At 42.7% G+C, this 24,242-nt stretch overlaps 1 protein-coding gene across 1 annotated transcript in view; it reads left to right on the forward strand.

Annotated features, from left to right (window-relative positions):
* The window catches only part of SCAPER (S-phase cyclin A associated protein in the ER), a 415,034-nt gene that overhangs the window by 260,214 nt on the left and 130,578 nt on the right, over positions 1 to 24,242 (forward strand). The window contains 1 exon segment of the mRNA XM_020976028.2: positions 19,589 to 19,704. Coding sequence (XP_020831687.2) covers positions 19,589 to 19,704 — 116 coding nt within the window.

Genomic DNA, 24,242 nt, shown 5'->3' on the forward strand with positions numbered 1-24,242 from the left:
ATTTTAACATTTGTATGGAAGGTAGATTGGAAAAGGGAGAAACAGGAGTCAAATAGGCCCAGTTAACAGCTTGTTGTCCAGGCCAGAGATGCTGGGGGCAGACCTGGGCAGTAGCCACAGAAAGGAAGGGTGAACCTGTCTGCAGCTGCTCTGCTGTCCATAACACCATCTTCTTGGGTATTGGAACTGGAATTGGAACTGTAGTCATTTTTGGACAGGTACAAAACCTGACGGGTTTTTCTTCTCTCTGAAAAAGGCAGTACAAGTATGGCCTCCTTCTCAGCCTTAAAGAGAACTGAAACATCATTCATTTAATCTGTTTCTTTGGCCTTTTAACTTTACATCCTTGTAAACATGCAAACTGTTATTGGAGAATAAAATCTTCAATAGTACATTAATCAAAAATTGGCTTTGAAAGACTTTTTGTGTTTTTGGAATTGGTTTTACCTCACACTGCTTATTGTTCACTAACATCTACATCTTAAGCCTTTCAAGAGGTCATATCCCATGCTGTTGGCACCACATAACAGACTTTGTGAATTTTTTTTAAGGACATGAATGTATACATTAAAATGGTCTGCTTTTCCTCACTCATGCTTCTGTGAATGGTGGCCCAGTTCTCATTCACTGTGGGAAGGCCTATTGGAACAGCTGTAGTTCTGTTCTGTGCTTCCCTGTGGACAGATTGCATCAGTGGATGCATCTGGTTGGCTTGAGTTATGACATTCCCTTGTCTTCTATTTTTCAGTCAGTCAGTAGATGTCAACTCTGTGTTTTTGCACTAAGATAGGAGTCAAAGTTGTTTCCACGATGACTGTGTAGTATGTTGAGGAGTTTCAATCATTTCCTTCTGCCTTACACAGTTGAATCATGTTCTTTGGTCATGAAGTTCCTTTCAGGTGCAAGACTTGTCCACAAAGACAGTAAAGTAACAGATACACAACATCATCCAGATAATGTATTTTCATGTGAACATAGTCACATAAAAGGAACCGCGTAAAATAATGGACTCAGTTTTCTGTGTAAATTAAGTGGCTCTCAGTGTGGAATATAATATTCTGGTATGGGGCAGCTTTTATTTCCCTCTCCAGAGAAAATGCCAATGACATAAAGGATTGTTAAGGAGCCCACTTACCACATAAGAGAAAAATAAAGTACTCCAATAGTCCATTAGGCTTCCTCATTCAAGTAAAGAGGTTTTGGGGGCCCCCGGAACAAATCCTTCCCATTCCTTTCAGACATGGACTATCTGAACAACTCACAGCAATGTCAGGGCTGCCCGCCTCCACATCTCTTGGCCCTCTGTGGTAGGGCTTTAGTTCTTCAGTGAGGGAAGATCATCTATTGAGGATCCTCTTCCTTCTCCAGGTAGCAAGCTGTTGTGGAAATCTCCCAAAGTTGGGATCACCCTTGAGATGACTCCTAAAGGGGATTCTATCCAGGAAAACCTGCTTTTCTGTCTAAAAGGACAAGATCATACTGTCTAGGGCAGTGCTTCTTAAACTGTGGGTCCCAACCCCATATGGGGTTACAAAAAATTTGGCAACAATAAAAGATTTCTGAATGCTCAACAACCAAAAATTAATTAAAAATCCAACACGTAATGAATCCAAGGTGTTTCTGGAAGCTCTTGCCTTGTCTTGCATCTCGCAACTGCACTGCAACCTTGGTTCTCAGCACAAAGCATGGGCATTCTGCATTGCGCATGCCCTCAGGCCATGCAATTCCAGCAAGGAGTGAGAGTGGAAAAAGTTTAAGAAGCCCTAGTCTAGAGAATTATAAATCCTCCTTGCTTAACCAGGCAGAGGAAAAGCATATGTCTACCATTGCCCTGTCTTTCTGCTATAATTCCCAATTACTGCCTGGGTTAGAGGGGGAGGAAAAGGATTTTCCTTTTGCCCTCATTGCTTCAGTTTGGAAGAAATCACAAGAAAAAAGCAAAGAGGGTGACTTAGAGTTAGTGTTTATAGACCCATTTTAGCTCACTTAAAGACCGTGGAAGAAGCAGCATCTCAGTCCATCCTGTATTTGCTCTGAGTCCCAGTCACGAGGAACTCTTCAGGGATTCCTTGTGTCCTGGCCACGTCTAGATGCTTCTTGACTGGGGGTCGGCAAACTGCAGCCCACGTGCCAAACCTTGCCTGCCACTGTTTTCATACATTATTTTTGTACAGATAAGTTTTACTTTTTTAAATAAAGTTTTTTTGTATTTAAAAATGCAGAAACCATTTTTAGGTCTCCAGTCATATGAAAACAGGTGGCAGTTCTGCCCCATAGTTAGTTTGCTAACCCATGCATGTACAGACAAATGTCTGTGCCCTGTAATCTGATCAGGGTGATTGGAGAATTTATCAGATTGATCATGGGCTCTCCCCCAATGGCTTTGACCTGTGAGGAGGGTGTTTACATGGCTTCGCCATTTCATGAACTCTCCCAGCATACTTTCAGGCTTGCTTCAACTCCACACTGGCTGTCTCACTCCCATGCTTCACTTCCTTCCTCCACTCCCCTTTCTATCTACACACCACTGTCAGAAACCCTGGGATAATAACTCCACCCTCAGGCCAACTCAGGATTGGGAAGGCCCAGCCTTCCTGGTCACCCTCCAGTACTAGTTTAGCCTCTGGCCTGCTCCACCTACACATAAACTATCTAGACCCTGTAGGTGAAAATAACTTGCTTGAATTCATTCCTTAAAGATCAACATACTCCCACATTGTCATGCCCTCCCATACCAGGGATCCTGAACCCCAACATGTCGCTGTACAGACTCCATTATTCATAGCCTGCTCCCTTATTCATATCCCTCTCAACTCAGTGCTTCCCCAGCATCCCACTCACAATATGCCCAGCCCTTCCACTGTGTTCTCTGCAATACCTGCTCCACAGGTAACAGACCTGCTTTTCTTTCAACCCTTTTCCTTTCTCCCTCCTTTCATCTTACACCCCCTGAAGCTGAGCTCCACGCAGAGGAGATGGCTCCCAGGCCACTTTTCCAGCTCTGAATGTACTTTCACTCATATAGTAGTCTATGCCCCACCCCTTAGTCTAGGAGAGCTGGATTAGTCTTTGGTGCTCCTGGCCACTACCAGTGTGGCACAGGAACCCCTCCTCCTTTGAGGTTCATTCAGCCCACATCTATCACTCTGTAAAGAATCTGGTGGCTATTGTTTGCCAGCTTCCAGGACACTCTCCTTGATTCCTAGGAAGTTTGAGGCCCGGCTCCCAGTCTTTCTTCCCCAACTTCTGCCCTTATGCTAGAGGACATCAACAAATATACTGATGTTCTTCAAATGCCCTAACTTCCTCAACTTATTATTTCCCATGATCTACTCTTTTCCCCACCTCAGCTACATGCAGAGATGGTCACACTCTTGATCTCGTCACCACCAACAAGCATTTACTTTCACATCCATGAAATGTGAAATTCTCTTATCTAGTCATAATCCTTTGTCATTCTGCCTTTCCCTCTGCCTTCTTTGTCCTCATTGTGATTTCCAGCATCTGAACCTGTTGGTTCTTTCCCAGACCATCACCCTTGCATTAGCTATATATTCTCCTCCCTTCCCCATCTTGACACCCCCCCCCATGAACCAGTTCAACTCTACACTGTCGTCTTCTCCCAAGTGCTTTGCCCCCTAATCCTATTACCAATCTTATCCTGCTGTGCCCCAGTCATGTACATCTGAACAAAGCTGGAGAAAATGATGAGATGGTGCTGACTAGATGGACTACAAATTTATGTTACATAATCTCATCTGAGCCTTCACTGCAACAGAGGAATCCTTTGACACCTCTCCAATTCATTCATTATCCCGCTTACCACAGTGGCTTTTCCAAACCCACTTAAATCTCCTGACCCCTCCCCTCCCATCCAAGAACCTTGCCTTATATTTCATTGAAAAAGAGTGAGGCCATTTGCCAGGAGCTCCGTCTGCTCCCTCTTCTCCCTTCCTCATTTCATATTACTCAGATGCCATCCCTCGCGATCTCCTCATCCCATTTCTCAAGAAGAGGTAGCCTTTCCCTTGCTCTAGGCAAGCCCCTTTCATGCACAAGAGCGGCCACTCCATTCCATCTTCTCCAGCAGATTACCCCCTCTTTCATCCCCACTCTCAGTCATTTTCAGTTTCTCCCTTTCACCAAAGAACACTTCTCTGCAGCCTACAAACATGCCCATGTCCTCCAGAAACCGTCACTTGATCACTCTATTCCTGACGGCAGCCATGGGTCTCTTTTCTCCCTTTCCTGGCTATCCTCCTGGAGAAGATGCTTTACGAGCTGTGCCTGCACTTGCTGTCCCATCATTCTCCTCCTAACCTTTCTGCAGCCTGCTTCTTTACCTCAGCTCTTTTCAGAGTTCACAGTGGTGTTGTAATTGCCAGATCCAGCAGGCCTTCCACAGTCCTCATCCTTCTTGGCCTTTCTCAAGTTTTTGGCACTGTTGTTCATTCTTCCCCTTGGTACTCTGCTCTCCAGACTTCTACAGCACTGCTCTTGTCCAGTCTTCTTTGCTGGGTCTTCATCCAGGCTATTCTTGGAGCCAAGGATGTGGCTGTTTCACTTGGAGATCTCATCAGCTCCTATGGATTCAGTTGTCATCTCTCTATAGATGACTCTCATGTGTCTTTATCTGTCCCTGATCTCCAGTCTCTCATCTCCAAATTAGACATTTAGAACCGGATGACCTGTCCAGCCTGTCCAAAACTGAAATCATTATCTTTCTCCCGAAACGCTCCGCTCTTCCTAGTGAGTTAAGCATTTGGTAAGCACCTACTATGTGCCAGGCACTATGCTAAGCGCCGGAGATATAAAAAGAAGCAAAAGCCAGTCCCTACCCTTGAGGAGTTCACAATGCAATGGGACATATATCAAGCAAGCCAGTATGTACAAACAAGATATAGACAGGATAAATAGGAAACGATTTACAGAAGGAAAGCTCTAAAATTAAAAGAGTTTGGAAAGGCTTTCTGTAGAAGGTGGGATTTTATTTGACACTGGAAGGAATCCAGGGAAGCTAGGGAGCTAAAATAAGAGGGAAGAGCAATCCAGGGATGGGGGACAACCAAAAAAAGTGCCCGGAGCCAAGGTGGATTGTCTTGTTTGAGGAACAGTCAGGAGGCCAGTGTCCCTGGATTGAAGAGTATGTGGGGTAGTGTAAAGTGTAAGAAGACTGGAAAGGTGTGTTTGGGGATGGTGGAGTGGTGAAGGGAACCATGCTAGGTTATGAAGGGCTTTGAATGCCAGAGGATTTTGTATTCAATCCTGGAGGCAATAGGGAGCCATTGGAGTTTATTGAGGGGGAGGGTGACATAGTCAGACCCATATTTTAGGGTAATCATTTTGGTGGCTGAATGGAGAATGGTTGGAGTAGGGAGCCTGGAAGCTGGGCAGAGCCACCAGCAGACTGTTGTAGTGGTCCAGGTATGAGTCAGTGAGAGCCTGTGCTACAGCAGTGATGGTATCAGAAGAGAGAAGGGGGAGGAGGGCAGCACAATACAGCCACTCACCCAGTCTTACAACCTGCGTGTCAGCCTTGACTCCACCTTGATCTCAGCACTATGTCCAAGCTATTGCCAAAGGATTCTCCCTTTGCAACATCTCTCGTGAGCCCTCCTTCTGTGCACCGAGCCTCCCACCAGCCTGGTGCAGCCCTACTCTCCTTCTGTTGGTGCTATTGTGAGAGCCTTCCAATTGCCCACTCCACCTCACCAGGCCCCCAACTCCAGGCCATCCTCCACAAGTGCAGGTCTGACAGGTCATGCTTCCAGTGGCTTCCTGTTGTCTCCAGAATTAAATAGAGTCCTTCATTATCTGGCCCCTCCCCACTTTTCCAGTCTTCTTACCCCTTATTTCTTTCCATGTAGTCTACATTCCCTAGATTCTGGCTTCCTTACTGTTCCTCTCACAAGACCCTCCATTCTCCCAACTTTTTGCCTTTTCATTGGCTGTCTCCCATTCCTAGAATTCTCTTCCTCCTTGTTTCTACCTCCCAGCTTCACTGGCTTTCTTCAAGCCTTAGCTAAACCCCCACCTTCTGCAAGAAGCCCTTACCAATACCCCTTAATGCTAGTACCTTCTCTCTGAAATGATTTCCAATTTATCCTTTATGTATCTTGGATATACATAGGTGTTTGCATGTTGTCTCCCCCATTAGACTGTGAGCTCCCTGAGGGCAGGGGCTGCCTTTTCCTTTTTTCGTGTCCATGGTGCTTAGCCCAGTGCCTGACATAGAGTCAACACTTAGAAGCTTATTGACTTGACTGATAATCTGCCCCCCCTTACATAACTAAAATGATAATCATATTTCTTATGTAGTATCAAAACTGGGACTCAGGACCAAATCTCATGCCATTTCTGTTTATACTGGGTTGCCTCTCTGATACCATAATGTAAGGAAAAAGATGTTAAGTTCCAGGAGAGTGGTGCAAAGTGCTACTGGAGTTCAGAAGTGAATAGCAGTCCACCGATAATTAGGTTAATTGGCAGAGGATTCATGGGATACCAGCTGGACCTTCAAGGAGGGTGGGTCTAGGTGGGCAGAGAAAGGACCCGTCCCATCTGGTCGTCTGCCCTTTTGACTGTGGGTGCCCTGACACCTCCCACCCCCATCCTCCCATGGTATAAGCAACATCTGCTAAGGTCCCTGACATGGAGGCTGGGCTTATTTTTTTCCCTAAAAGGCAAAGAAAAAATTCTCAAGGTTTGATTGGTCCAGGAAAGTAGGTCTTACATTATTAAGATATCTTTGTGGTCACCTGAATAGCCCACAAGGAGTAAGGCAGTCATTAGGCTTGACATTTGCTCCTGGAGCCTGATGTTAGGGCAGATGCACATGCAGGAAGACTTGACCCAGCTTGATCAGTGCCAGATCCTTATTGAATATTCTTTCCATGCTCTTGTTAAATATAAACTCCGTTTTTGCTCAATGCTAGATGGGCTACAGGTGTGTCACTTTGCTCCAGTCCTGAGCTTGAACTCCCAGCCTGTCCCGAGTCAGGCCTGGTCCAGAACTACTCCTTCATCTTTGCCTTTGGGAACAGTATTCAGAACAGTACTGTCACTGCTTCTGGAGAGTGCTTATCAGTCAGCTGCCAGGTGGCTGCCAGCAGCCCTGCAACTTTGCAGACTGAACACCTTGACCTGGTCACTGCTGCCCTATATGGGCTGGGCTGTCTCCTTCATTAGAAGCTGAGCTCCTTGAGGACAGTCACTGTCTATCTCACTTTTAAATCCTTTTATTTCCCCAACGCTCATTAGCACAGTGCTTGGCACGGTAAGTGCTTTTCAGTTAAAAGTAAGAAGAGAACCCACAGGAAGAGGGCATGGTGTAAACCGAGGCACAGCAGTGGGAAAGGGAAGCAGTATTCTCTGGGAATTCTGAGGAGTTCCACTCGTCGGGAATACAGAGGAGCAAGGAGAGTGGGGCTGGAAGGTCAAGCCTGGGCCCTGCCTTCTGGAAGGCCCTGGGGCCACTCTGACTTGGTTGTTCTGTATCCTGTAGGCTCTGGGTAAAAAACTCAGTATTTTAAGTCACATCATCACAACTTTACTGAAACCAAAACTTATGAAAATTACCTAGAAAGATAGCAAAATATTAGTGTTCCAATTAAATCTTTAACTGAGGCAAAAGAGAAATATAGGAATTTGATTTTCAAATCACTGAGCAGTGGGTTTTTTTTAAATAACTGAAGTAAATTAATTTTTTGTGTCAATCCAAAAAACATTTTTCCATTAATCACAGAAAAAAAGTTGTGGTGAAGAGTGAGTTTTGTTTTGTTTTTTAAACTTAAGAATGTTGGACTCTTGGACAACTTTCAAAAGCAACTAATATTCTCAAGATGTGCTATGAGGATTACAAAGAATGAGCAGTTAGATACTAGTGCTGTCTAGCCAGATTGGGCCCCTTTCCTGAAAGGAGGGAGAGAGAACAGGTAGACAGAGACAAGCAATGAATGAACCCCTGAAGCAGCCCTGACACCGAGGAATTTTACCCCTCCTTTTGTGTGTCCTTATCCAGTTAACTTGTGACTGATATGTTCAGCAGCTCTGCTTGCCCTACATTGGTGCATTTGAAAGGCTTCCAGCCTCCCTCCAGCTTACTGTTCTCTCTAGAGTTACTGAAGATCTCTTAATTATCAAGCCTAATGACCTTTTCTCGATCCTCCCACCCCCAGCTGACTTCTCGGCCGCCTCTGACATTGTTAGTCACTCTCTTCTTGATACTTTCTTTCTTCTCTCTAGGTTTTCATGACACTGCCTTTCTTGATTCTTCTGCTCTGTGTCTGACCACTCCTGCTCAGTCTCCCTTGCTAGACCTTCATCCAGCTCATGCCTGCTAACTGTGTAGCCCACATCTGTCCTGGGCCCTCTTGTTTTCTCCCTCTGTATTATTTTTTTTTGTGATTTTGTCAGCTACCACAGACTCAAGTATCATCTCTATGCTGATGATTCTCAGATCTACTTATCCAGCCTTGATCTCTCTGCTGACCTTCACTGTCATCCCCTGTTGTCCACTAGACATCTTGAACTGGATGTCCCGTAAACATCTCAAATTTGACACGTCCAAAATTAAACTTACTACTTTTTTATGTGAACAGTATTTTATTTTTTCCAATCATATGTATAGGCAGTTGTCGACATTCATTTTTATAAGATTTATAAGATTTTGAGTTCCATGTTTTTCTCTCTTTTCCCTCCTCCTCAAGACAGCAAACAATCTAATACATATGTAATCATGTTAAACATATTTTGACCTTAACCATAGTATAAAAGAATATACAGGACAAAAGGGAAAAAACCCAAACAAACAAAGAAAGTGAAAATAGTATGCTTCAATATGCATTCAGACTTCATCAGTTCTTTCTCTTGAGGTGGATAGCATTTTCCATCATGAGTCTTTTGGAATTGGCTTGACCATTGTATTGCTGAGAAGAGCTAAGTGTGATCATCACAGTGTTGCTGTTACTGTGTACAGTATTCTTTTGGTTCTGCCCACTTCACTCAGCATCAGTCCACACAAGTCTTTCCAGGTTTTTATGAAGTCCTCATGCTCATCATTTCTTATAGCACAATAGTATTGCATTACATTCATTTACCACAACTTGCTCAGCCATTCCTCAATCGATGGGCATCCTCTCAATTTTCAATTCTTTGCCACCACAGAAAGAGCTGCTTAAATATTTTTGTATATGTGGGTCTTTTCCCTTTTTTATAATCTCTTTGGGATACAGACCTAGAAGTGATATTGCTAGATCAAAGGGTAAACACATTTTGATTTCCCTTTTGCGTATAAACTCATTACTTTTATTTCCCACCCCTCTTCTTGATTTCCCTATAACTGTCATGTACACCCCCATCCTTCTAGTTCCCCAGGCTCACAGTGTAGGTTTCATTCTCAACTTCTTACTGTCTCTTACCCCTGTATCCAATCTGTTTCCAAGACCTGTTGATTTTCCCTTTGTAATATCTCTCACATATGCTCTTTTCCATTCTCTGATGCTGATATCACCCTGGTAAAGACCCTCATCACTTCCAGCCTGGACTATTGCAGTAGCCTGCTGTTTTGTCTCCTTGCCACAAATCTCTGTCCACTCCACTCCATCCTCCACTCAGCTGCCAAAGTCATCTTCCTAAAGAGCAAGTGTGGCACCCCCCACACACACACACACTCAGTAAACTCCATTGGTTCTCTCTTACCTCCAACTATAAAATCCTCTGGTGTTCAAAGCCCTTCATACCTTGCGCCCCTCCCTACTATTCCAGCTTTATCATACCTCAGATCCCTCTACATCTCTCTGGTGACACTGGCCTTCTTCCCATTCCTTCCACAAGACAGTTTGTCTGTCTCCTCATCTTGTGTCTTTTCGCTGGCTGTGCCCAATGTCTGGAGTTCTCTCCCTCCTGGCTTCCATGCCTTCCTCCAAATCACAGCTAAAATCCCACCGTCAACAGTAAGTCTGTCCTGATTTTCCCTTAATTCTAGTGCCTTCTCTTTGTTGATTGTCTCCAATTTATCCTCACATATCTTATTTGTACATAGTTTATATAAAAAACCCCCACAAAGCTGCTTCCACTTTTAATGTGACAGCTCGTTAAGGGCGGGGCCTGCCTTTTGCCTTTGCTCTTATCCCCCAGTGCTTCAAAGTGTCTAGCAGGTAGTGGGCAGTGAATGTTTATTGTCCGACTAACTGACTCTTTGCCCTCCTTGGTATAAAATAATTATGCTCCTAATGAAACGTGTTTGTAAAACTAGGCAAAGATAGCAAAGGGGCAAGCTACAAAGTGGATGAAGGTGGTCTTGCATTCCCAGACTTTAAAACAGATTATAAACAGTTATCATCAAAACTGGTAGTGGAGGAAAAAAAAAAAGAAACAGGCAAACAGAGTAGATAACGTGCTACCTAACTGTATTAAAAATTTGTTTGATAACCTATAAAATCTACAAATTATGAAGGATTCGTTATTTAGCACATGTAATTCAAAAATTGTTTAGCCACTGTCTTGTGTTTGGCTTTTGATAGCCTTTCAACTCTTTCCTCTTCCTACCGTTCCTGTCTTCTTCTTATACTTTAGCCCTGTCCACCTACTCTGCTTTCTACCAGCATTGGCCTTCTTGCCATTTCTCAAACACAGTGCCCCATTTCCCATCTCTGGGCCTTTGCCCTGGCTGTCCACCATGCTCTCCCTTTTCACATAGTGGGTCCTTTACCATCTTGCTTAGCCTTCCCTTGACATTCTCCAGATTGCTAATGCCCCTCCTACATGTTACACCCAAAAATGAACATCGAACTCTCAGTGGGTTCTACGTAGGGTACCGGACAGTTGTCTTGTCAGGTGAGAAAGAGTGACATCTCAAACCAAGGTGAATACAGTAGCCATGGAAAAAAGTGGGGAAGTGGAGGACGGTGGGTGACGGCTATTGCCTGTGTTACCTATGCTAGGTTTTACTGAACTGTTTTTCTCTGTAACAGGATCAGGAAATGTCTGTGGAGTAAAACACGAAAGACATTAGTAAAAAAAAATTAAATCAAGAAAACAAGAATTTATTTAAAACATGATACATTATTAAGTTTAATCCTAATTTTTCACTTTTGGATGTAGACTTGAAATTCTGTTGGAATAGAGAACCTCCCAATAAGGAAATCCCCTTAGTGCAGTTCTGTGTAGTTTATAGTCTTAAAGAGTAGCCTAGGAGCTGTTGGGATGTTGGGACTTGCCTGACACTCCATGGCCGGTAGATGTCAAAGGAAAGGCCAACTCCTCTGGATTCTCGTGGCCAGCACAACACCATGCTGCCTGCCAAGAATGGAATAAAACAAGTGCCCTAACTCAGAGAAATTGTGGAATTTTAGGAACCCTAGTAAGTAGAGAGCAGAAATATTTCTGATTAGAAAGCAGGAAGCAAATTCTAACTTTATACCCTTACTAAATCTTGTTGTGATGGGAGTTTTAGTAGTCTTATTTTAGTCTCAGCTTTCTGGGCTGCACTCCCTTACAGGAAACTAAGTGGTATTCTATCAAAAGCTCTGTAGGGTTCTGTGTAAGGTCAGGGCTCAACTGAGTCAAACAATGAGTTATCAGACTTAGCCCTCACATGGCATTTAGAGAACACATCTCAATAAATCCATCAATCAAAGGTATGAACTGGGTTTGGACAAGGCCTAAATATCAATCAAAAGGCATTTCAACTAGGTGAGACTGGAAGTTTGTTCACATTGAGGGACTCGGTTACGGCCTTTGGGTCATCCTTAAAATAGCAGACAAGTCAAGAACCCAAAGGAGTCAAGCATCTGGAAACTTAATGGTCAGGCAGTCAGCCAGTAAACATTTATTAAGTTCCTACTGTGTGCCAGGGATTGTGCTAAATGTGGTAGTGTTAACTTAATGGTAGAAGTCTACATCCAAAGCCTTGAGAAAGAATCACTTGGGAAGGAAGAATACAGTCCACATCCCCCTGCCTCTGTCTCATGGGGTCTCAGAGCATTTCCAGGTCTCAAGCTATATTGTAAATTAGTAATCATAAAGACTATTTGCTACAGGTTAAAAAATGGAAAAGTAAATCAGTGCAATAGACTAGACAAAGAATTAGGGAAAAAATTTGAATTCGATAATGCTGTGTTCAGTAAACCCAAATACATAAATTATTTGGGGAAGAATTCCCTCTGTGACAGGAATGGCTAAGAAAATTAGAAAGCCATTTTAGATGGAAACCTTGAGCCATATATCACAATAAGCTCAAAATTAATATAAAGCTTTAATAGAAGGAGAGGAACAAGCATTTGCATAGCATCTACTATGTGCTAAGCACTGTACTAAGTACCTTTCCAAATATTAGATCATTTTATCTTCACAACAATTCTGTAAGGCCTATGCTATTATTATACTCGTTTTACAGTTTAGAAAACTGAGGCAATTAGAGGTTAAGTGACTTACCCAGGGTCACACAGCTTGAAGGTGTCTGAGGAAGGATTTGAACTCAAGCCTTCCTGATTCCAGGCACATTGGTCTATCCAGCTGCCTCCAAATATTAAAGGTCATACCAGTTAAATATTAGAAGAGCCTTCAGCAGGTCACTTTCACAGCTCTGGCTAAGGGGAAAGTTCTTAAACAAGGGATAAAGGTGATTACAAAAGCTAAAATAATTTCAATTATATGAAATTTAAAAGCTCTTAAATATATGTGTATGGATGTGTATGTGTATATATATGTGTGTGTGTGTGTGTGTGTGTGTACACGTGTATTTATATCAAGGAGGTCAAAGGCAAAAGTCTCATATACTCAAAAATATTTGTGGTTCAAAATTAATTTGTAGCTCAGTGCATTTTTGTGGTATCTTCTATAAAGGAGGTATTCACTGTTTGGTTTATGACTAAATAAACTGTTGCACTTGGAATATCACTATACTTTTTAGCAATGATGACTATGAAGAATTCAGAGAAGCCTGGGAAGACAGATATGGATTGATGAAAAGTAAAGTAAATACCAAGGCAGCTGGGTGGTGCAGTGGGTAGAGTGCTGGGACCCATCTTCCTGAGTTCAAATCAGCCATATGACACTGGGCAAGTTACTTAACCCTGTGTGCCTTAGTTTCCTTATTGTGAAATGAGCTGGAGAAGGAAATGGCCAACCACTCCTGTATCTCTGCCAAAAAAAACCCTAGTGGGGTCATGAAGAGTCAGACATGACTGAACAATGACTCGGCAGCAGAGTAAACAGCCAGGGAAACAGTAAGGGCAGTGTCCATGGCTGCTTTTATCAGACCCATGTTTAAATAAGTATGGGAAACTTCAGATGAGCAATGCAGAATGGCCATTCTCTGCCACCTGTGGCATTGAAGAATTTTCTGGGCCAGGAGAGGCCGGGGCCTTGCCAGTGGCACATCATCAGTATATGTCATTTAGGACTTGAACCCAGCTCTCTACCCAGCAGAGCCCTCAACCTCTCTAAATAGGGGATGATCACAACCAGGCAAATGGAAAGAACAAAGAAAGTGAAACTAACGAGTGTACATTTATAATTACCAAGCTTGCCCCAGCAGATAGGAGAAAATGTATACTGGGCTTTGCAGGGTTGGGAGAGTGGATGTAAAACATTGCATAGACTGTCAGACTGGACTGATGAATTGGCTACTCTTTCCAAAATGCCTTTTTTTTCCATCTTTTTCATTTTTTTTTGTAAGGGATGGCTTTCTGAGTAGAGGAGGAAGAGGGATGCATTGGGAAACGAAAATGCTTTTTTTTAAAAAAAAGCAATAAAAATTGTTTTTAAAGGCATGGATGATTGATTGTATGGGGGTGGGGGGATAGTGTTACTCAGGGAGATAAAGGAAAGGAAAGAATCAAACACAACTCCAAGGTTTGAAAGCTGGGAGACTGGAAAGATGGTGGTACTATCCAAAACATTAGGGAAATATGGTAGGTTTTTTTAAGTAAATTTTTTTATTTAAAAAAAAAAGTATTTTCTCTCCCTCCAATAAACCCTCTCCCAATGAAAAACACAAAGCCCTTACAACAAATATACAGTCAGGCAAAACAAATTCCCACATCGGCCACGTCCAAAAAATGTATACTTTATTCTACACCTAAGCCCATCACCTCTGTGTCAACCATGGGCGGCATGCTTTTTCATGGGTCCTTTGGAATCATTGTTAATCAATGTGTTGATCAAAGTTCTTATGACTTTCAAGGTTGTTTAGAGCAATAGAGAAATCTGAAGGAGGGACAGGTTTAGGAGAAAGAGAATGAAGTGGTCAGCTTTGGACAGACTGAATTTGTGGTTCTGGCAGTACGTCCTGATGGAGATGTAGAACAAGAATTAGAAAGGTATAAATAATATGACAAAAGCGAGGGGAAAAGAGAATATATTTAGGAAGAGGGAGAGATCAGCGGTGTCAAAAGCTGCAGAATGATCAGATACGAGAAGGCCTAAGAAAAGATGTCCAAAAGTGAAATTAGCTGTCTCAGGAAGTAGTGGGCTCCTTATCCCTGGAGGTATCCAAACCAAGCCTGATGACCACTCATTAGGTATATTGTAGAGGTCCTATTCAGTTTCACTTCTAAATCTGAGATGCACAGGGCTTTTTTTTTGGGGGGGGGGTTTGGTTTTTGGTTTTTTGGCTAGACAGTAGGGTTAAGTGACTTGCCCAGGGTCACACAGCTAGTGAGTGTTATGTGTCTGAGGCCAGATTTTAACTCAGGTCCTCCAGAGTCCAGGGCCGATGCTCTATCCACTGCGCCACCTAGCTGCTCCAATGCACAGGTTTTTCTTGAGGAGGCTAGGACAAATACTATGATTTGCAAAAGTTTTTAGTCCTTTAGCGACTGGTGATACTGTGTTAAAAATGAGTATGTGATTTGAGGAAAAATACTGGAAAATATAATTAAAATCACACCATCTCTATATTGTGGAAATAGTGATGCTTGCAGGCTACTGCCCCATCCTTTGGGAAACAGCCCCTGTGGAGACCAAGCCTGGCCATTGCTCCTGCAGGGGTTATGGACCCAGCTACCAAAGACCCAGAAAAGAACATTCTTGCCACCAGAGTCCTCAGCACTGCCTCATGGTCAGACATCAGAAATGGCTCTGACCTTATCAGGGAAATGACATTAAAGAAGAGGCCTGGCTGTCTGCTTCATGTCTGCCTCCTAAGGGCGACTGCTGAGCCTGCCACATGTGTGTTCTCCAATGATCCATCAGTCAGTGAACATTAAGCACCCACTGAGTGGCAAGCCCTCATGGCTCAAGGGAGACCACACATAAAAGGAAGCAGAAAAGCTGGGGGGGGGGGTGGAGGAGAATACCCTGGCACAGAATCCTGCACAAGAGAGAATTCCAGAGGCCGAAAGTGCAGCCAGCTGGGAATAAAGAGGCAGCTGGCCTGGGCAACCTCCTGCAGTGGCCCAACTTGGACAAGTCTCTATGCTGGTCAGAGGGAGGGATGCCAGGGGCGGAGGATGATGAGAGGCGATGCCAGAGCTACAATGATCTTGCAGAATGAAGAAGCTTCCGGGACATGATGGAGAAGTCCAGAAGTGGTTTGAACATAATAAATGCTTTATTAATGCTTCTTTCATTCATTCAGAGGAAGGAGAGGGGCAAAGACTCAGACAAGAAAGGCAGAGGCTGTTGGGACAGTTACCATATGATAATGTCTTTACATACTTAAAATACAGTAGGTATTGATCCAAGTCTGCACCAGTGGACTTTAGTGGCCCTTACAGCTCTAAATTCTCTAACTTCTGCTTTTTGGCTGGCCTGTAGTGTTCTCTGGAGACACATGGTGGAACATAGGTCTACAAAGGGAGGTTGAGCACTCCTAGGTCTGTATCCCAAAGAGCTTTTAAAAGAGGGGTGGGAGTGGGGGAGGACCTATTTGTACAAAAATATTTATAGAGCTCTTTTTGTGGTGGCAAAGAATTGGAAATCTAAGGGATGTCCATCAATTGGAGAATGGCTAAATAAGCTGTGGCATATGATTATGATGGAATATTATTGTTCTATGAGAAATGAAGAGCAGTATTATTTCAGAAAAACTTGGAAAGTTTTGCATGAACTGATGCAGTGCGAAGTGAACAGAACCAGGAGAACATTGTACACAGTAACAGCAACATTGTGTGATGACCAACTATGATAGACTTAGCTCTTCTCAGCAATGCAATGATCTAAGACAATTCCAAAAGACTCGTGATGGAAAATGCCATCTACATCCAGAGAAAGAACTGTGGAGGCTGAATTCAGACTGAAGCATACTGTTTTTCACTTTGTTTCTTTCATTCTTTTTTGTTGTTTTTCTAGTCTTTTTGTACAAAATGACTAATATGAAAATGTTTTACTTGATTGCACTTGTATAACCTATGTCAGATTGCTTACTGACTCAGGGAGGGGGAGGGGAGGAAGGGATAGAATTTGGAAGTCAAAACTTTAAAAAATGTTAAGAATTGTTTTGACGTGTAATTGAGGGAAGATAAAACATTATTTTAAAAATGATTAAAAGTTGGGAAAGTACAAAACAAAACAAAACAAAAAAAGGCTTGTAACCCTGACCTGATTAAATTAGCAAACACTAAAATAATAAAGAAGAAAAACAGCTTGAGGCCGAGCCAGGGAGGGCCTAGAATGCCAAGCAGAGGAGCTTAGACTTTCAATTTGCTGTCATTTAAGAGCATTAAAAAATCATGACTAGGGAAGTCGCATGATCAAATCTGTGGACTATAGTTGCCGTTGGAAAGTGGCCAGAAATAGCAGCCACCAGCTGACAGAGGCAACCGGGTGATCCTGTGGAGAGAGTTCAGGCCCTGTCATCAGGGATACATGACATGGAATCCCGCTTGCGCCACTGGCAGTGTGATTCTGTACAAATCATTTAATCCCTGTCTGTTTTCTGTTTCCTCGTCTGTAAAAGGTGGATGATGACAGGCCCTCTCTTCCAGGATAGCTATTAGAATAAAATGATATGATTTTCTGAAAGCACTTGGCAAACCTTAAAGTACTATGTAAAAACGACCTAATATGATGAAAAATATTGTAAAGTTTTTTACATTATTTAAAACTAATTTAATATTTGTATTTATCATCCATAGTACCTATTTTTAATAACTGAGGATGGACCATTTCTCTCTGTTTACTGCTCATAGGATAGTTTCAGAGTCCTATTGATGTCAGTTTTTTGTTTGTTTTTGGTTTGGTTTTGTTTTGCTAGGCAGTGGAGGTTAAGTGACTTGCCCAGGGTCATGTAGCTAGTAAGTGTCAAATATCTGAGGCTGGATTTGAACTCAGGTCCTCTTGACTCTAAGGCCAGAGTTCTATCCACTGTGCCACCTACCTGCCCCCTTGATATCAGTTTTTTTGTTTTGTTTTGTTTTGTTTGCTTTTTGGTGAGGCAGTTGGGGTTAAGTGACTTGCCCAGGGTCACACAGCTAGTAAGTGGCAAGTGTTTGAGGCCGGATTTGAACTCGGGTCCTCCTGACTCCAAGGCTAGAGCTGTATTCACTCCGCCTCCTAGCTGCCCCTTGATATCAGTTTTGACTGATATTCAGTAACAATCCCTAGAATAACAAAATTCATGAAATACTGCCTTCTCTTTCCTTCTCTATTTCCTCCTGCCCATGAGGAAGGTGCTGGCATTAGATAAGGAGCCACCATGTTGAAATGGAGCCGTTGGTCCAGAGTAGCTTAGACAACAAAGACTGAACTGAGTTGGGATATGAGGTGTACCAACTTTCTAACCTAGTCTTGGTGTGCTAATGGGAGCTCTTGCCTGTTTCACTGATGCCAGGGCTCCAGGCACAAATGCCAGGCTTGACTTCTTACCCTCTGCCTTCTTCTCCTTACTTCTGGTACTCCTGTGTTCTAGTCTGTGTCCTAGAATCCACTCCCCATTCTGCTCCCAGAACTCTCCTCTCACTCCAACTTCCACTCTGCCTGAGTACGTAGCAGCACGCAGGTGGTTCATCTTTAAAAGCATCTGATTAAAATCATTCCCACTGAAGTACTATGGGGCTTAGTTTTCCCAGAGGACACCTGCATTTTAAGAAGCATAACTGGCTAACCCAAATGAAAGACTAATTGGTGTAATGTGTGGAGAAGAGATTTTTGAAACCTTACCCACTCTCTGTCCAGGTTTCCTTCCCACTCTTCCAGGAAGTAAATTAGTTGGAATAAGCAGTTAGCACCATTAGACACTGACATCTTTTTTCTTCATTACTCCTCTACATATACTTTTATCAGAAGAGTTCATAGGACTCAGTACAAATATGCAGTCCTTGCCTGGGGAAAGCTTGGAATATGGCTTAGGACAGTAAAAAACCATGAATCGGAAATCTGGGAAATCAGAGGACCTTCTTTCTATGCAAGTGCATTGTTTGGTTACATTATGTTAAAACCTTATTACTGTGACTGATCATTGGTTTCATGTCTTAGTGTTTTCAAAATTTGCATCTGAAAATCTCTTTATGGAGGTGGGGGTGGGGTTTAAGAATGGTGTTCCTGTTTAGAAAAGGCCATTTGTGTATTTGCAGATACAAGTATATCTTTCATCCCCAAAGCTGTCTCCTTCCTTCATTCTCTTTACTTATCACCAGTGTTAACAGTGGCCATCCCATGGAGCCCTCGTGTGGCCAGGCTTCATCCACATCCAGTGAGTCATGTGCTTTGGACTCTTGATAAAGGGCATACCCAGCCAGCAGCCAGAGGAGGTCAGGGCACAGGCCTTGTATTCCATGGGAAGCCATAGCCAGAACAGTGTCACTGTAAGCAGCCATGTGTACTCTATGGGATGACTGCTGGTTCACTGGCAACATGACTATTACCTTAAAATGTTAAAAAAAAAAAAGTAATCTTTTTTTTTTTTGTAAGTGAAGCAGTTGGGGTTAAGTGACTTGCCCAGGGTCACACAGCTAGTGATGTTATGTGTCTGAGGCCACATTTGAACTCAGGTCCTTCTGACTCCAGGACCAGTACTCTATCCACTGCACCACCTAGCTGCCCCTAATATTTATTTACTAGTCTCTGTTAAGCAGCAGACTGAGAAGTTATTGACTCTAGTATCTTTGTGTCCTCAGGAAAAACTTCAAAAAGCAGAAGCTAACCTGGGGGAAGAATGTAGATCTTGACAGGAATTCATTTCCGGACTCCAGGCCTTGTCAGTGATTGTTTCCCATGCCTGGAATGCTCTCCCGCCTCATCTTCCTCTCTGATTCCCTTAAAATCCTACCTTCTGTGAGAAGCCTTTCCTGACCCCCCTTAATCCAATTATCTCCAATTTATCCTGTACATATTTTGTTTGTGCATAGTTGTTTATATGTCGTCCTGCACACTAGCCTTGAAAGCAGGGACTGCCTTTTGCCTTTCTATGTAACCCCACTGCTTAGCACAGCCCCTGGCACATAGTAGGTGCTTAATAAATGTTTATTGACTGACTGGCTGGACAGATTAATTGGGTGAGCAGCCATGATTTCTTTTAATACTTGTGGATTTGGACTGCTGTCTTTAGAACAGAATGGTTTCAGATTTCAATCAGATATTCATTCCCATTATAAAAGACATGTTTGTGAAACTAGGCTAATTTGCATTTTATCTTTCCCTCCAGAATGTGGCAGATCAGATTGCATTTCAAGTTGCTGGAGGACTGACAGCCCTTGAACATATCCTTCAGGTAGTAAACTCGACCAGCAGCGTGAATGCAGTTTCAAGAATTCCTCCGAAGTGAGTACAGTTTTTAGTGGATGCTTTCATGGGTTATTTTTTAGTTGTTAACTGCCCTTCAGTCTCCAGTTGGGGGACATCTGAGAGAAACATCCTGAATGAAATGTTATGTTTAGGTGTAAGCAGGAGAAACTTGCTTTCCCTGCAGAGAGAAAACAGGCGACTCTTTGCTTCATTTCCTGAAATCAAATGAGGCCTAGAGCCTTCTTAAAGGAAATCTCCTTGGTCTGTGATCGTCACCCGGTGCTAACTCAGTCCTGACTGCTCCTTGCAATGGGACAAAAGGGAATAGAGGTAGCACAGAACACTGGCTTCTTGTAGCCTGAAAAATTAAGGGCCTGAATGTAAACACTGTAACAGAAGCCCGTGAGTGGGGTGGGGGTGGGGTCTCCCACAAAACCGGTAGATGTCAAATCGGAGTTTTATCTTGTGACAGCAGTTGTTGTTTGTCATAAAGAGCCCTCGCCTCCTTTTAGACACCAGACATGCTGTTAAGATACCCTCTGATCATAGGCCACAAGGGATGTCATTCTAAATGTAGTTGCTCTGTACAGAATATGAAAATTCAGGGTTTTTATGGTAGACTTTGATTTGGCACAGTCTTATTGAGAGGTTTGCGAAAAGTGAGTTTCTGTTGCAGAGAAAACTGTATTTAAACTTGTAGCTCTGTGGAAACTACCTTTCTACCAGTTGTCAATAGCAGAGAAAAAAAATACTTTTTTCCCCTTTATTTACAGTATACCTGCATGCATCACGTCTCTTTCAAGCCAGCATTATTAGTTCTCTTTTTTTCTTATGTGCTAACTTGAAATTAGATATTGCTAAGTATAAAACCTGTGGCACTGGTAAATGTTGGTGACTTCTACAGCAAAATATTCCGTTTGGTTTACTCATTCACATTAGTAGGCAAAGAAAGCATACTAGAATGAGGTTTGGGTAGGCTTTGACCTAATGGAAAAATGTGAAGGTTTAACTTTCCTTTAGAAAATGGAAGACATGAGATTTTGCTGTTATTTCAAATTTGTTAGAAGCCTGCATTGTGCTGGTCTCTGTTTTGTGTAGATCCTTGTATAAGGGAGTGACCCTTTCTGACATTAAACAGTTTTGATCATTGAAGGTGGCAAAGACACAAACAAATATGCAACCCTGAAAGGGCAGCTACTCAGAGTCATTTACCCAGGGGAAAAGCTGCTTCGAGCTTCTGTGTTTCAGTTGCTCATTTCATATGACAGACGTAGAACTTTGGTGTTAATGACTGGAGAGCCCAAACCTAGAACTGTTTTATGATTATTGGACAAATGTATTTTGCCCGGTTATGTTTTAGCCAGCAGAGACAAGAATTGGGTTAGTCATGATAAACTAGAGTGATGTTTCTTAAGGGGATGATCCATTTCTGAACCAAGCAGAGCAGGTCAAAGAACAGATTTCAAAGCAGTGGAAGATGTAGCAATAGCTTTCTGCACTGGGGTCAGAAGAGACCTCAGAACCGTGTGGATGCAAGCTGTATGTAGGTATCTACACTGTCACTTATTGTCAGAAGGAATTGACTGGTGAAAGAGACTTTGTGTCTCTGCATTGCCTTCTGTTGTCATCCAAAGCAGAACAGAAAAAGGCTTCCTGCTAAGGTGGTGGAGAAGAAGGACTTTGAAACTCAGCCAAAGAGCAAACTTGGAGGGCCTTCTGCAAGCCCTTTCATGAAGACCCTGATACTACCTCATCTGAGCTCAAAGCTGGAAGTACTGAATACTGCAGCTACCAGGGTGCAATGAGAGTAGACTCAGCTGAATAAAGGCTGCTTAATTCTTCCTCACTATCTGCCCGCAGAGTGATATCATCTGCGTGTCTGAAATTGTCATCGTCTCTCCCGACAACCTTAATTCTGGCCTTTGATTTGTTGATCCTGGCATTTTGCCTGATGTACGCTGCACATGAGTTAAATAGATGAAGTGATAATGGATAGCCTTGTTGCACTCCTTTTCTCCTCTTAAACCAATCAGTTATTCCATGTTCGGTTCTAACTGCTGCTTCTTGGCCCAATGTAGTCTCTTCAGGAGAGAAGTCAGATGATGTGGTACTCCCATCTCTTTGAGGAGTTGCCACAGTTTGTTGTGATCCACACAGTCGAAGATTTTAGCATAGTCGATGAAGCAGAAGTAGATGTTTTTCTGGAACTACTTTGCTTTCTTCAAACCTAGTGAACCTTGGCAGTTTGGTCTCTAGTTCCTCTGCCTCTTTGAAAACCAGCCTGCTTTTCTGGTAATTCTCAGTTCACATATTGCTGAAGCTTAGCTTGCAGAATCTGAAGCATAACCTTACTAGCGTGTGAAATGAACACATTTGTTCCGTAATTTGAACAATCTTCGGCATTGCTCTTCTTTAGGATTGAGACATAAACTTATCTTTTCCAATCAAGTGGCCACTATTGAATTTTCCAAATTTGTTGGCATCATTTTTCAGGATTTTAAATAGCTTAGCTGGAATTCCATCACCTCCACTAGCCTTATTGTTAACAATGCTTCCTAAGGCCCTCTTAACTTCATTCTCCCAGATGGCTGGCTCTAGATTAGTAACCACACTGTTGTGGTCATTGGGGATGTTAAGATCTTTCTTGTATATTTCTTTTGTGTCTTCTTACCACTTCTTAATTTCTTCTACTTCTGTTAAGTCCCTATCATTTTTCTTTTATCATGCCCATTTTTGCATGAAATGTTCCCTTGATAATCTCTAATTTTCTTGAAGAGGGCTCTTGCCTTTCCCAGTCTGTTATTTTCTTCTGTTTCTTTGCATTTCCATTTAATAAAACCTTCTTATTTCTCCTTGTTATTCTCTGGAATTCTGCATTCAGTTGAGCATATCTTAATCTTTCTCTTTTACCTTTGTGGGAGAGAAGAGATTTTAGGTTACCAAAATGAAGTTCTACAGAGCCGTTGTGCTGACCTCATTATTGTATGCCTGTGAAACTTGGACGGCATGCCACTGCCATGCCAGGAAACGTAATTTGAATTGTCTTAGGAAGCTTCTGAAGATCACCTGGCGAGATAAGGTCCTGGACACTGAGGTCCTTTCTCGAGCTGAACTGCCAAGCATTCAAACTCTGCTGCAGAGAGTGCAACTCAGAAGGGCTGGCCACATTGTGCAAGTGCCAAACGTACACCTGCCTAAAACACTATTTTATGAAGAACTCATGCAGGGAAGACACTCACATGGTGGTGAGAAGAAGTGATATAAAGACACCCTCAAGGTCTCCCTGCAGAATTGATTGTGTGACATGGGAGACACTGGCAAAGGACCTCCCAGCATGGTGTACCTGCATTGAAGAAAGCGCTGTGCTCTATGAGCAAAGCAGAATTGCACCAGCTCAAAAGAAATGTGAGATGTGTAAATTTAGAGAGATCCTCATCCCAAATGTTTATGCCAGCTGTTTGTGCCCAGCCTGTGATAAATCCCTCTGAGCTCATATTCTGACCAGCCACAGTGAGGCACATTGTAACTGGACTCCAATGTTGTGAGGTCATTTTGGTCTTCTTTGACAACAAAGGACAACAAGCAGCTAGCCAGCCAGCATGACACCAGCAAATCTAATCTTACCAGACCTTCTTAGGGGCATTCCATCCTTTACCGGAAGTCTGTCATCCCCACATATATATTTAGCCCAAAGGCCAAATCACACTCTGTGTCACCATATTCTTAGCTAGCTGTTTACTTCTCAAATAAATTTTTCTTATTTGTATCCCTTTCTTTCAGTGGGCAACAGTGAGAAAAATACAGCCTGTGGCCCTCTGGTCTTAAGCTTCCTGTCTCAGACAATAATCTTTGGCCAACTTTTTAGGTTCCTTCTTGCACTATTAATTGTGTCTTCCTGAATAACCAGGTATCAAAATCACTGAAGACTTTAAAAATGTGCGGGAAGTAAATTTACAGTTATAAGTAAGGGATCTTGGTTGCAGGCTCTTTGTGACCATCACAAGCAGCTCCAGAAAATCATTTGGGATTACCACATTTTTCCCTTGAAGTCACGGTGGTGTGGTGTGAAGGGCTTTAGACCCGATTACTGACCCTGCCATGTCATAGAATGTCACCTTTGTGAAGTTCTCTGGGTCATCTTGGCAAACTTCTTCATTTCCCATTTGAGAAAGCTGATGCCAAAAGAAGTTGAGGTGACTTGACTCAGTTTTCATAGCTATTAAGTGGCAGAGCTGGAGCTTAGATTGGGGCTTCTGACTCTTCTCTACAGGAGCAGTTTTAAGGTTATCATTGATAGAAATTTATGTGAATGCTCTACTCAGCATTCACTTCTCTTAGCAAGAAGAATGTTTTTAGTGCCAAGAAAATTCAGCCTGAAGCAAGGAAAGTCTGAATTCCAGCTGTGGCACACGTTATTTTGCTTCAATACATCAGTCTCAGCGCATGAATAACCACAAAGGAGTAAATGGCAGAGCCTTGCCTTTGTGTGTGATTGAGATTATTAACATTTGTTAAACAACATAATTTTTGTTTGGCAAGAAGTGTAGTTTTCTTTGAATACAAAGAAAGCCACC

This window comes from Phascolarctos cinereus, unplaced genomic scaffold (assembly GCF_003287225.1).
Source record: "Phascolarctos cinereus isolate Bilbo 61053 unplaced genomic scaffold, phaCin_HiC Scaffold_3;HRSCAF=262, whole genome shotgun sequence".
NCBI lineage: Eukaryota > Metazoa > Chordata > Mammalia > Diprotodontia > Phascolarctidae > Phascolarctos > Phascolarctos cinereus.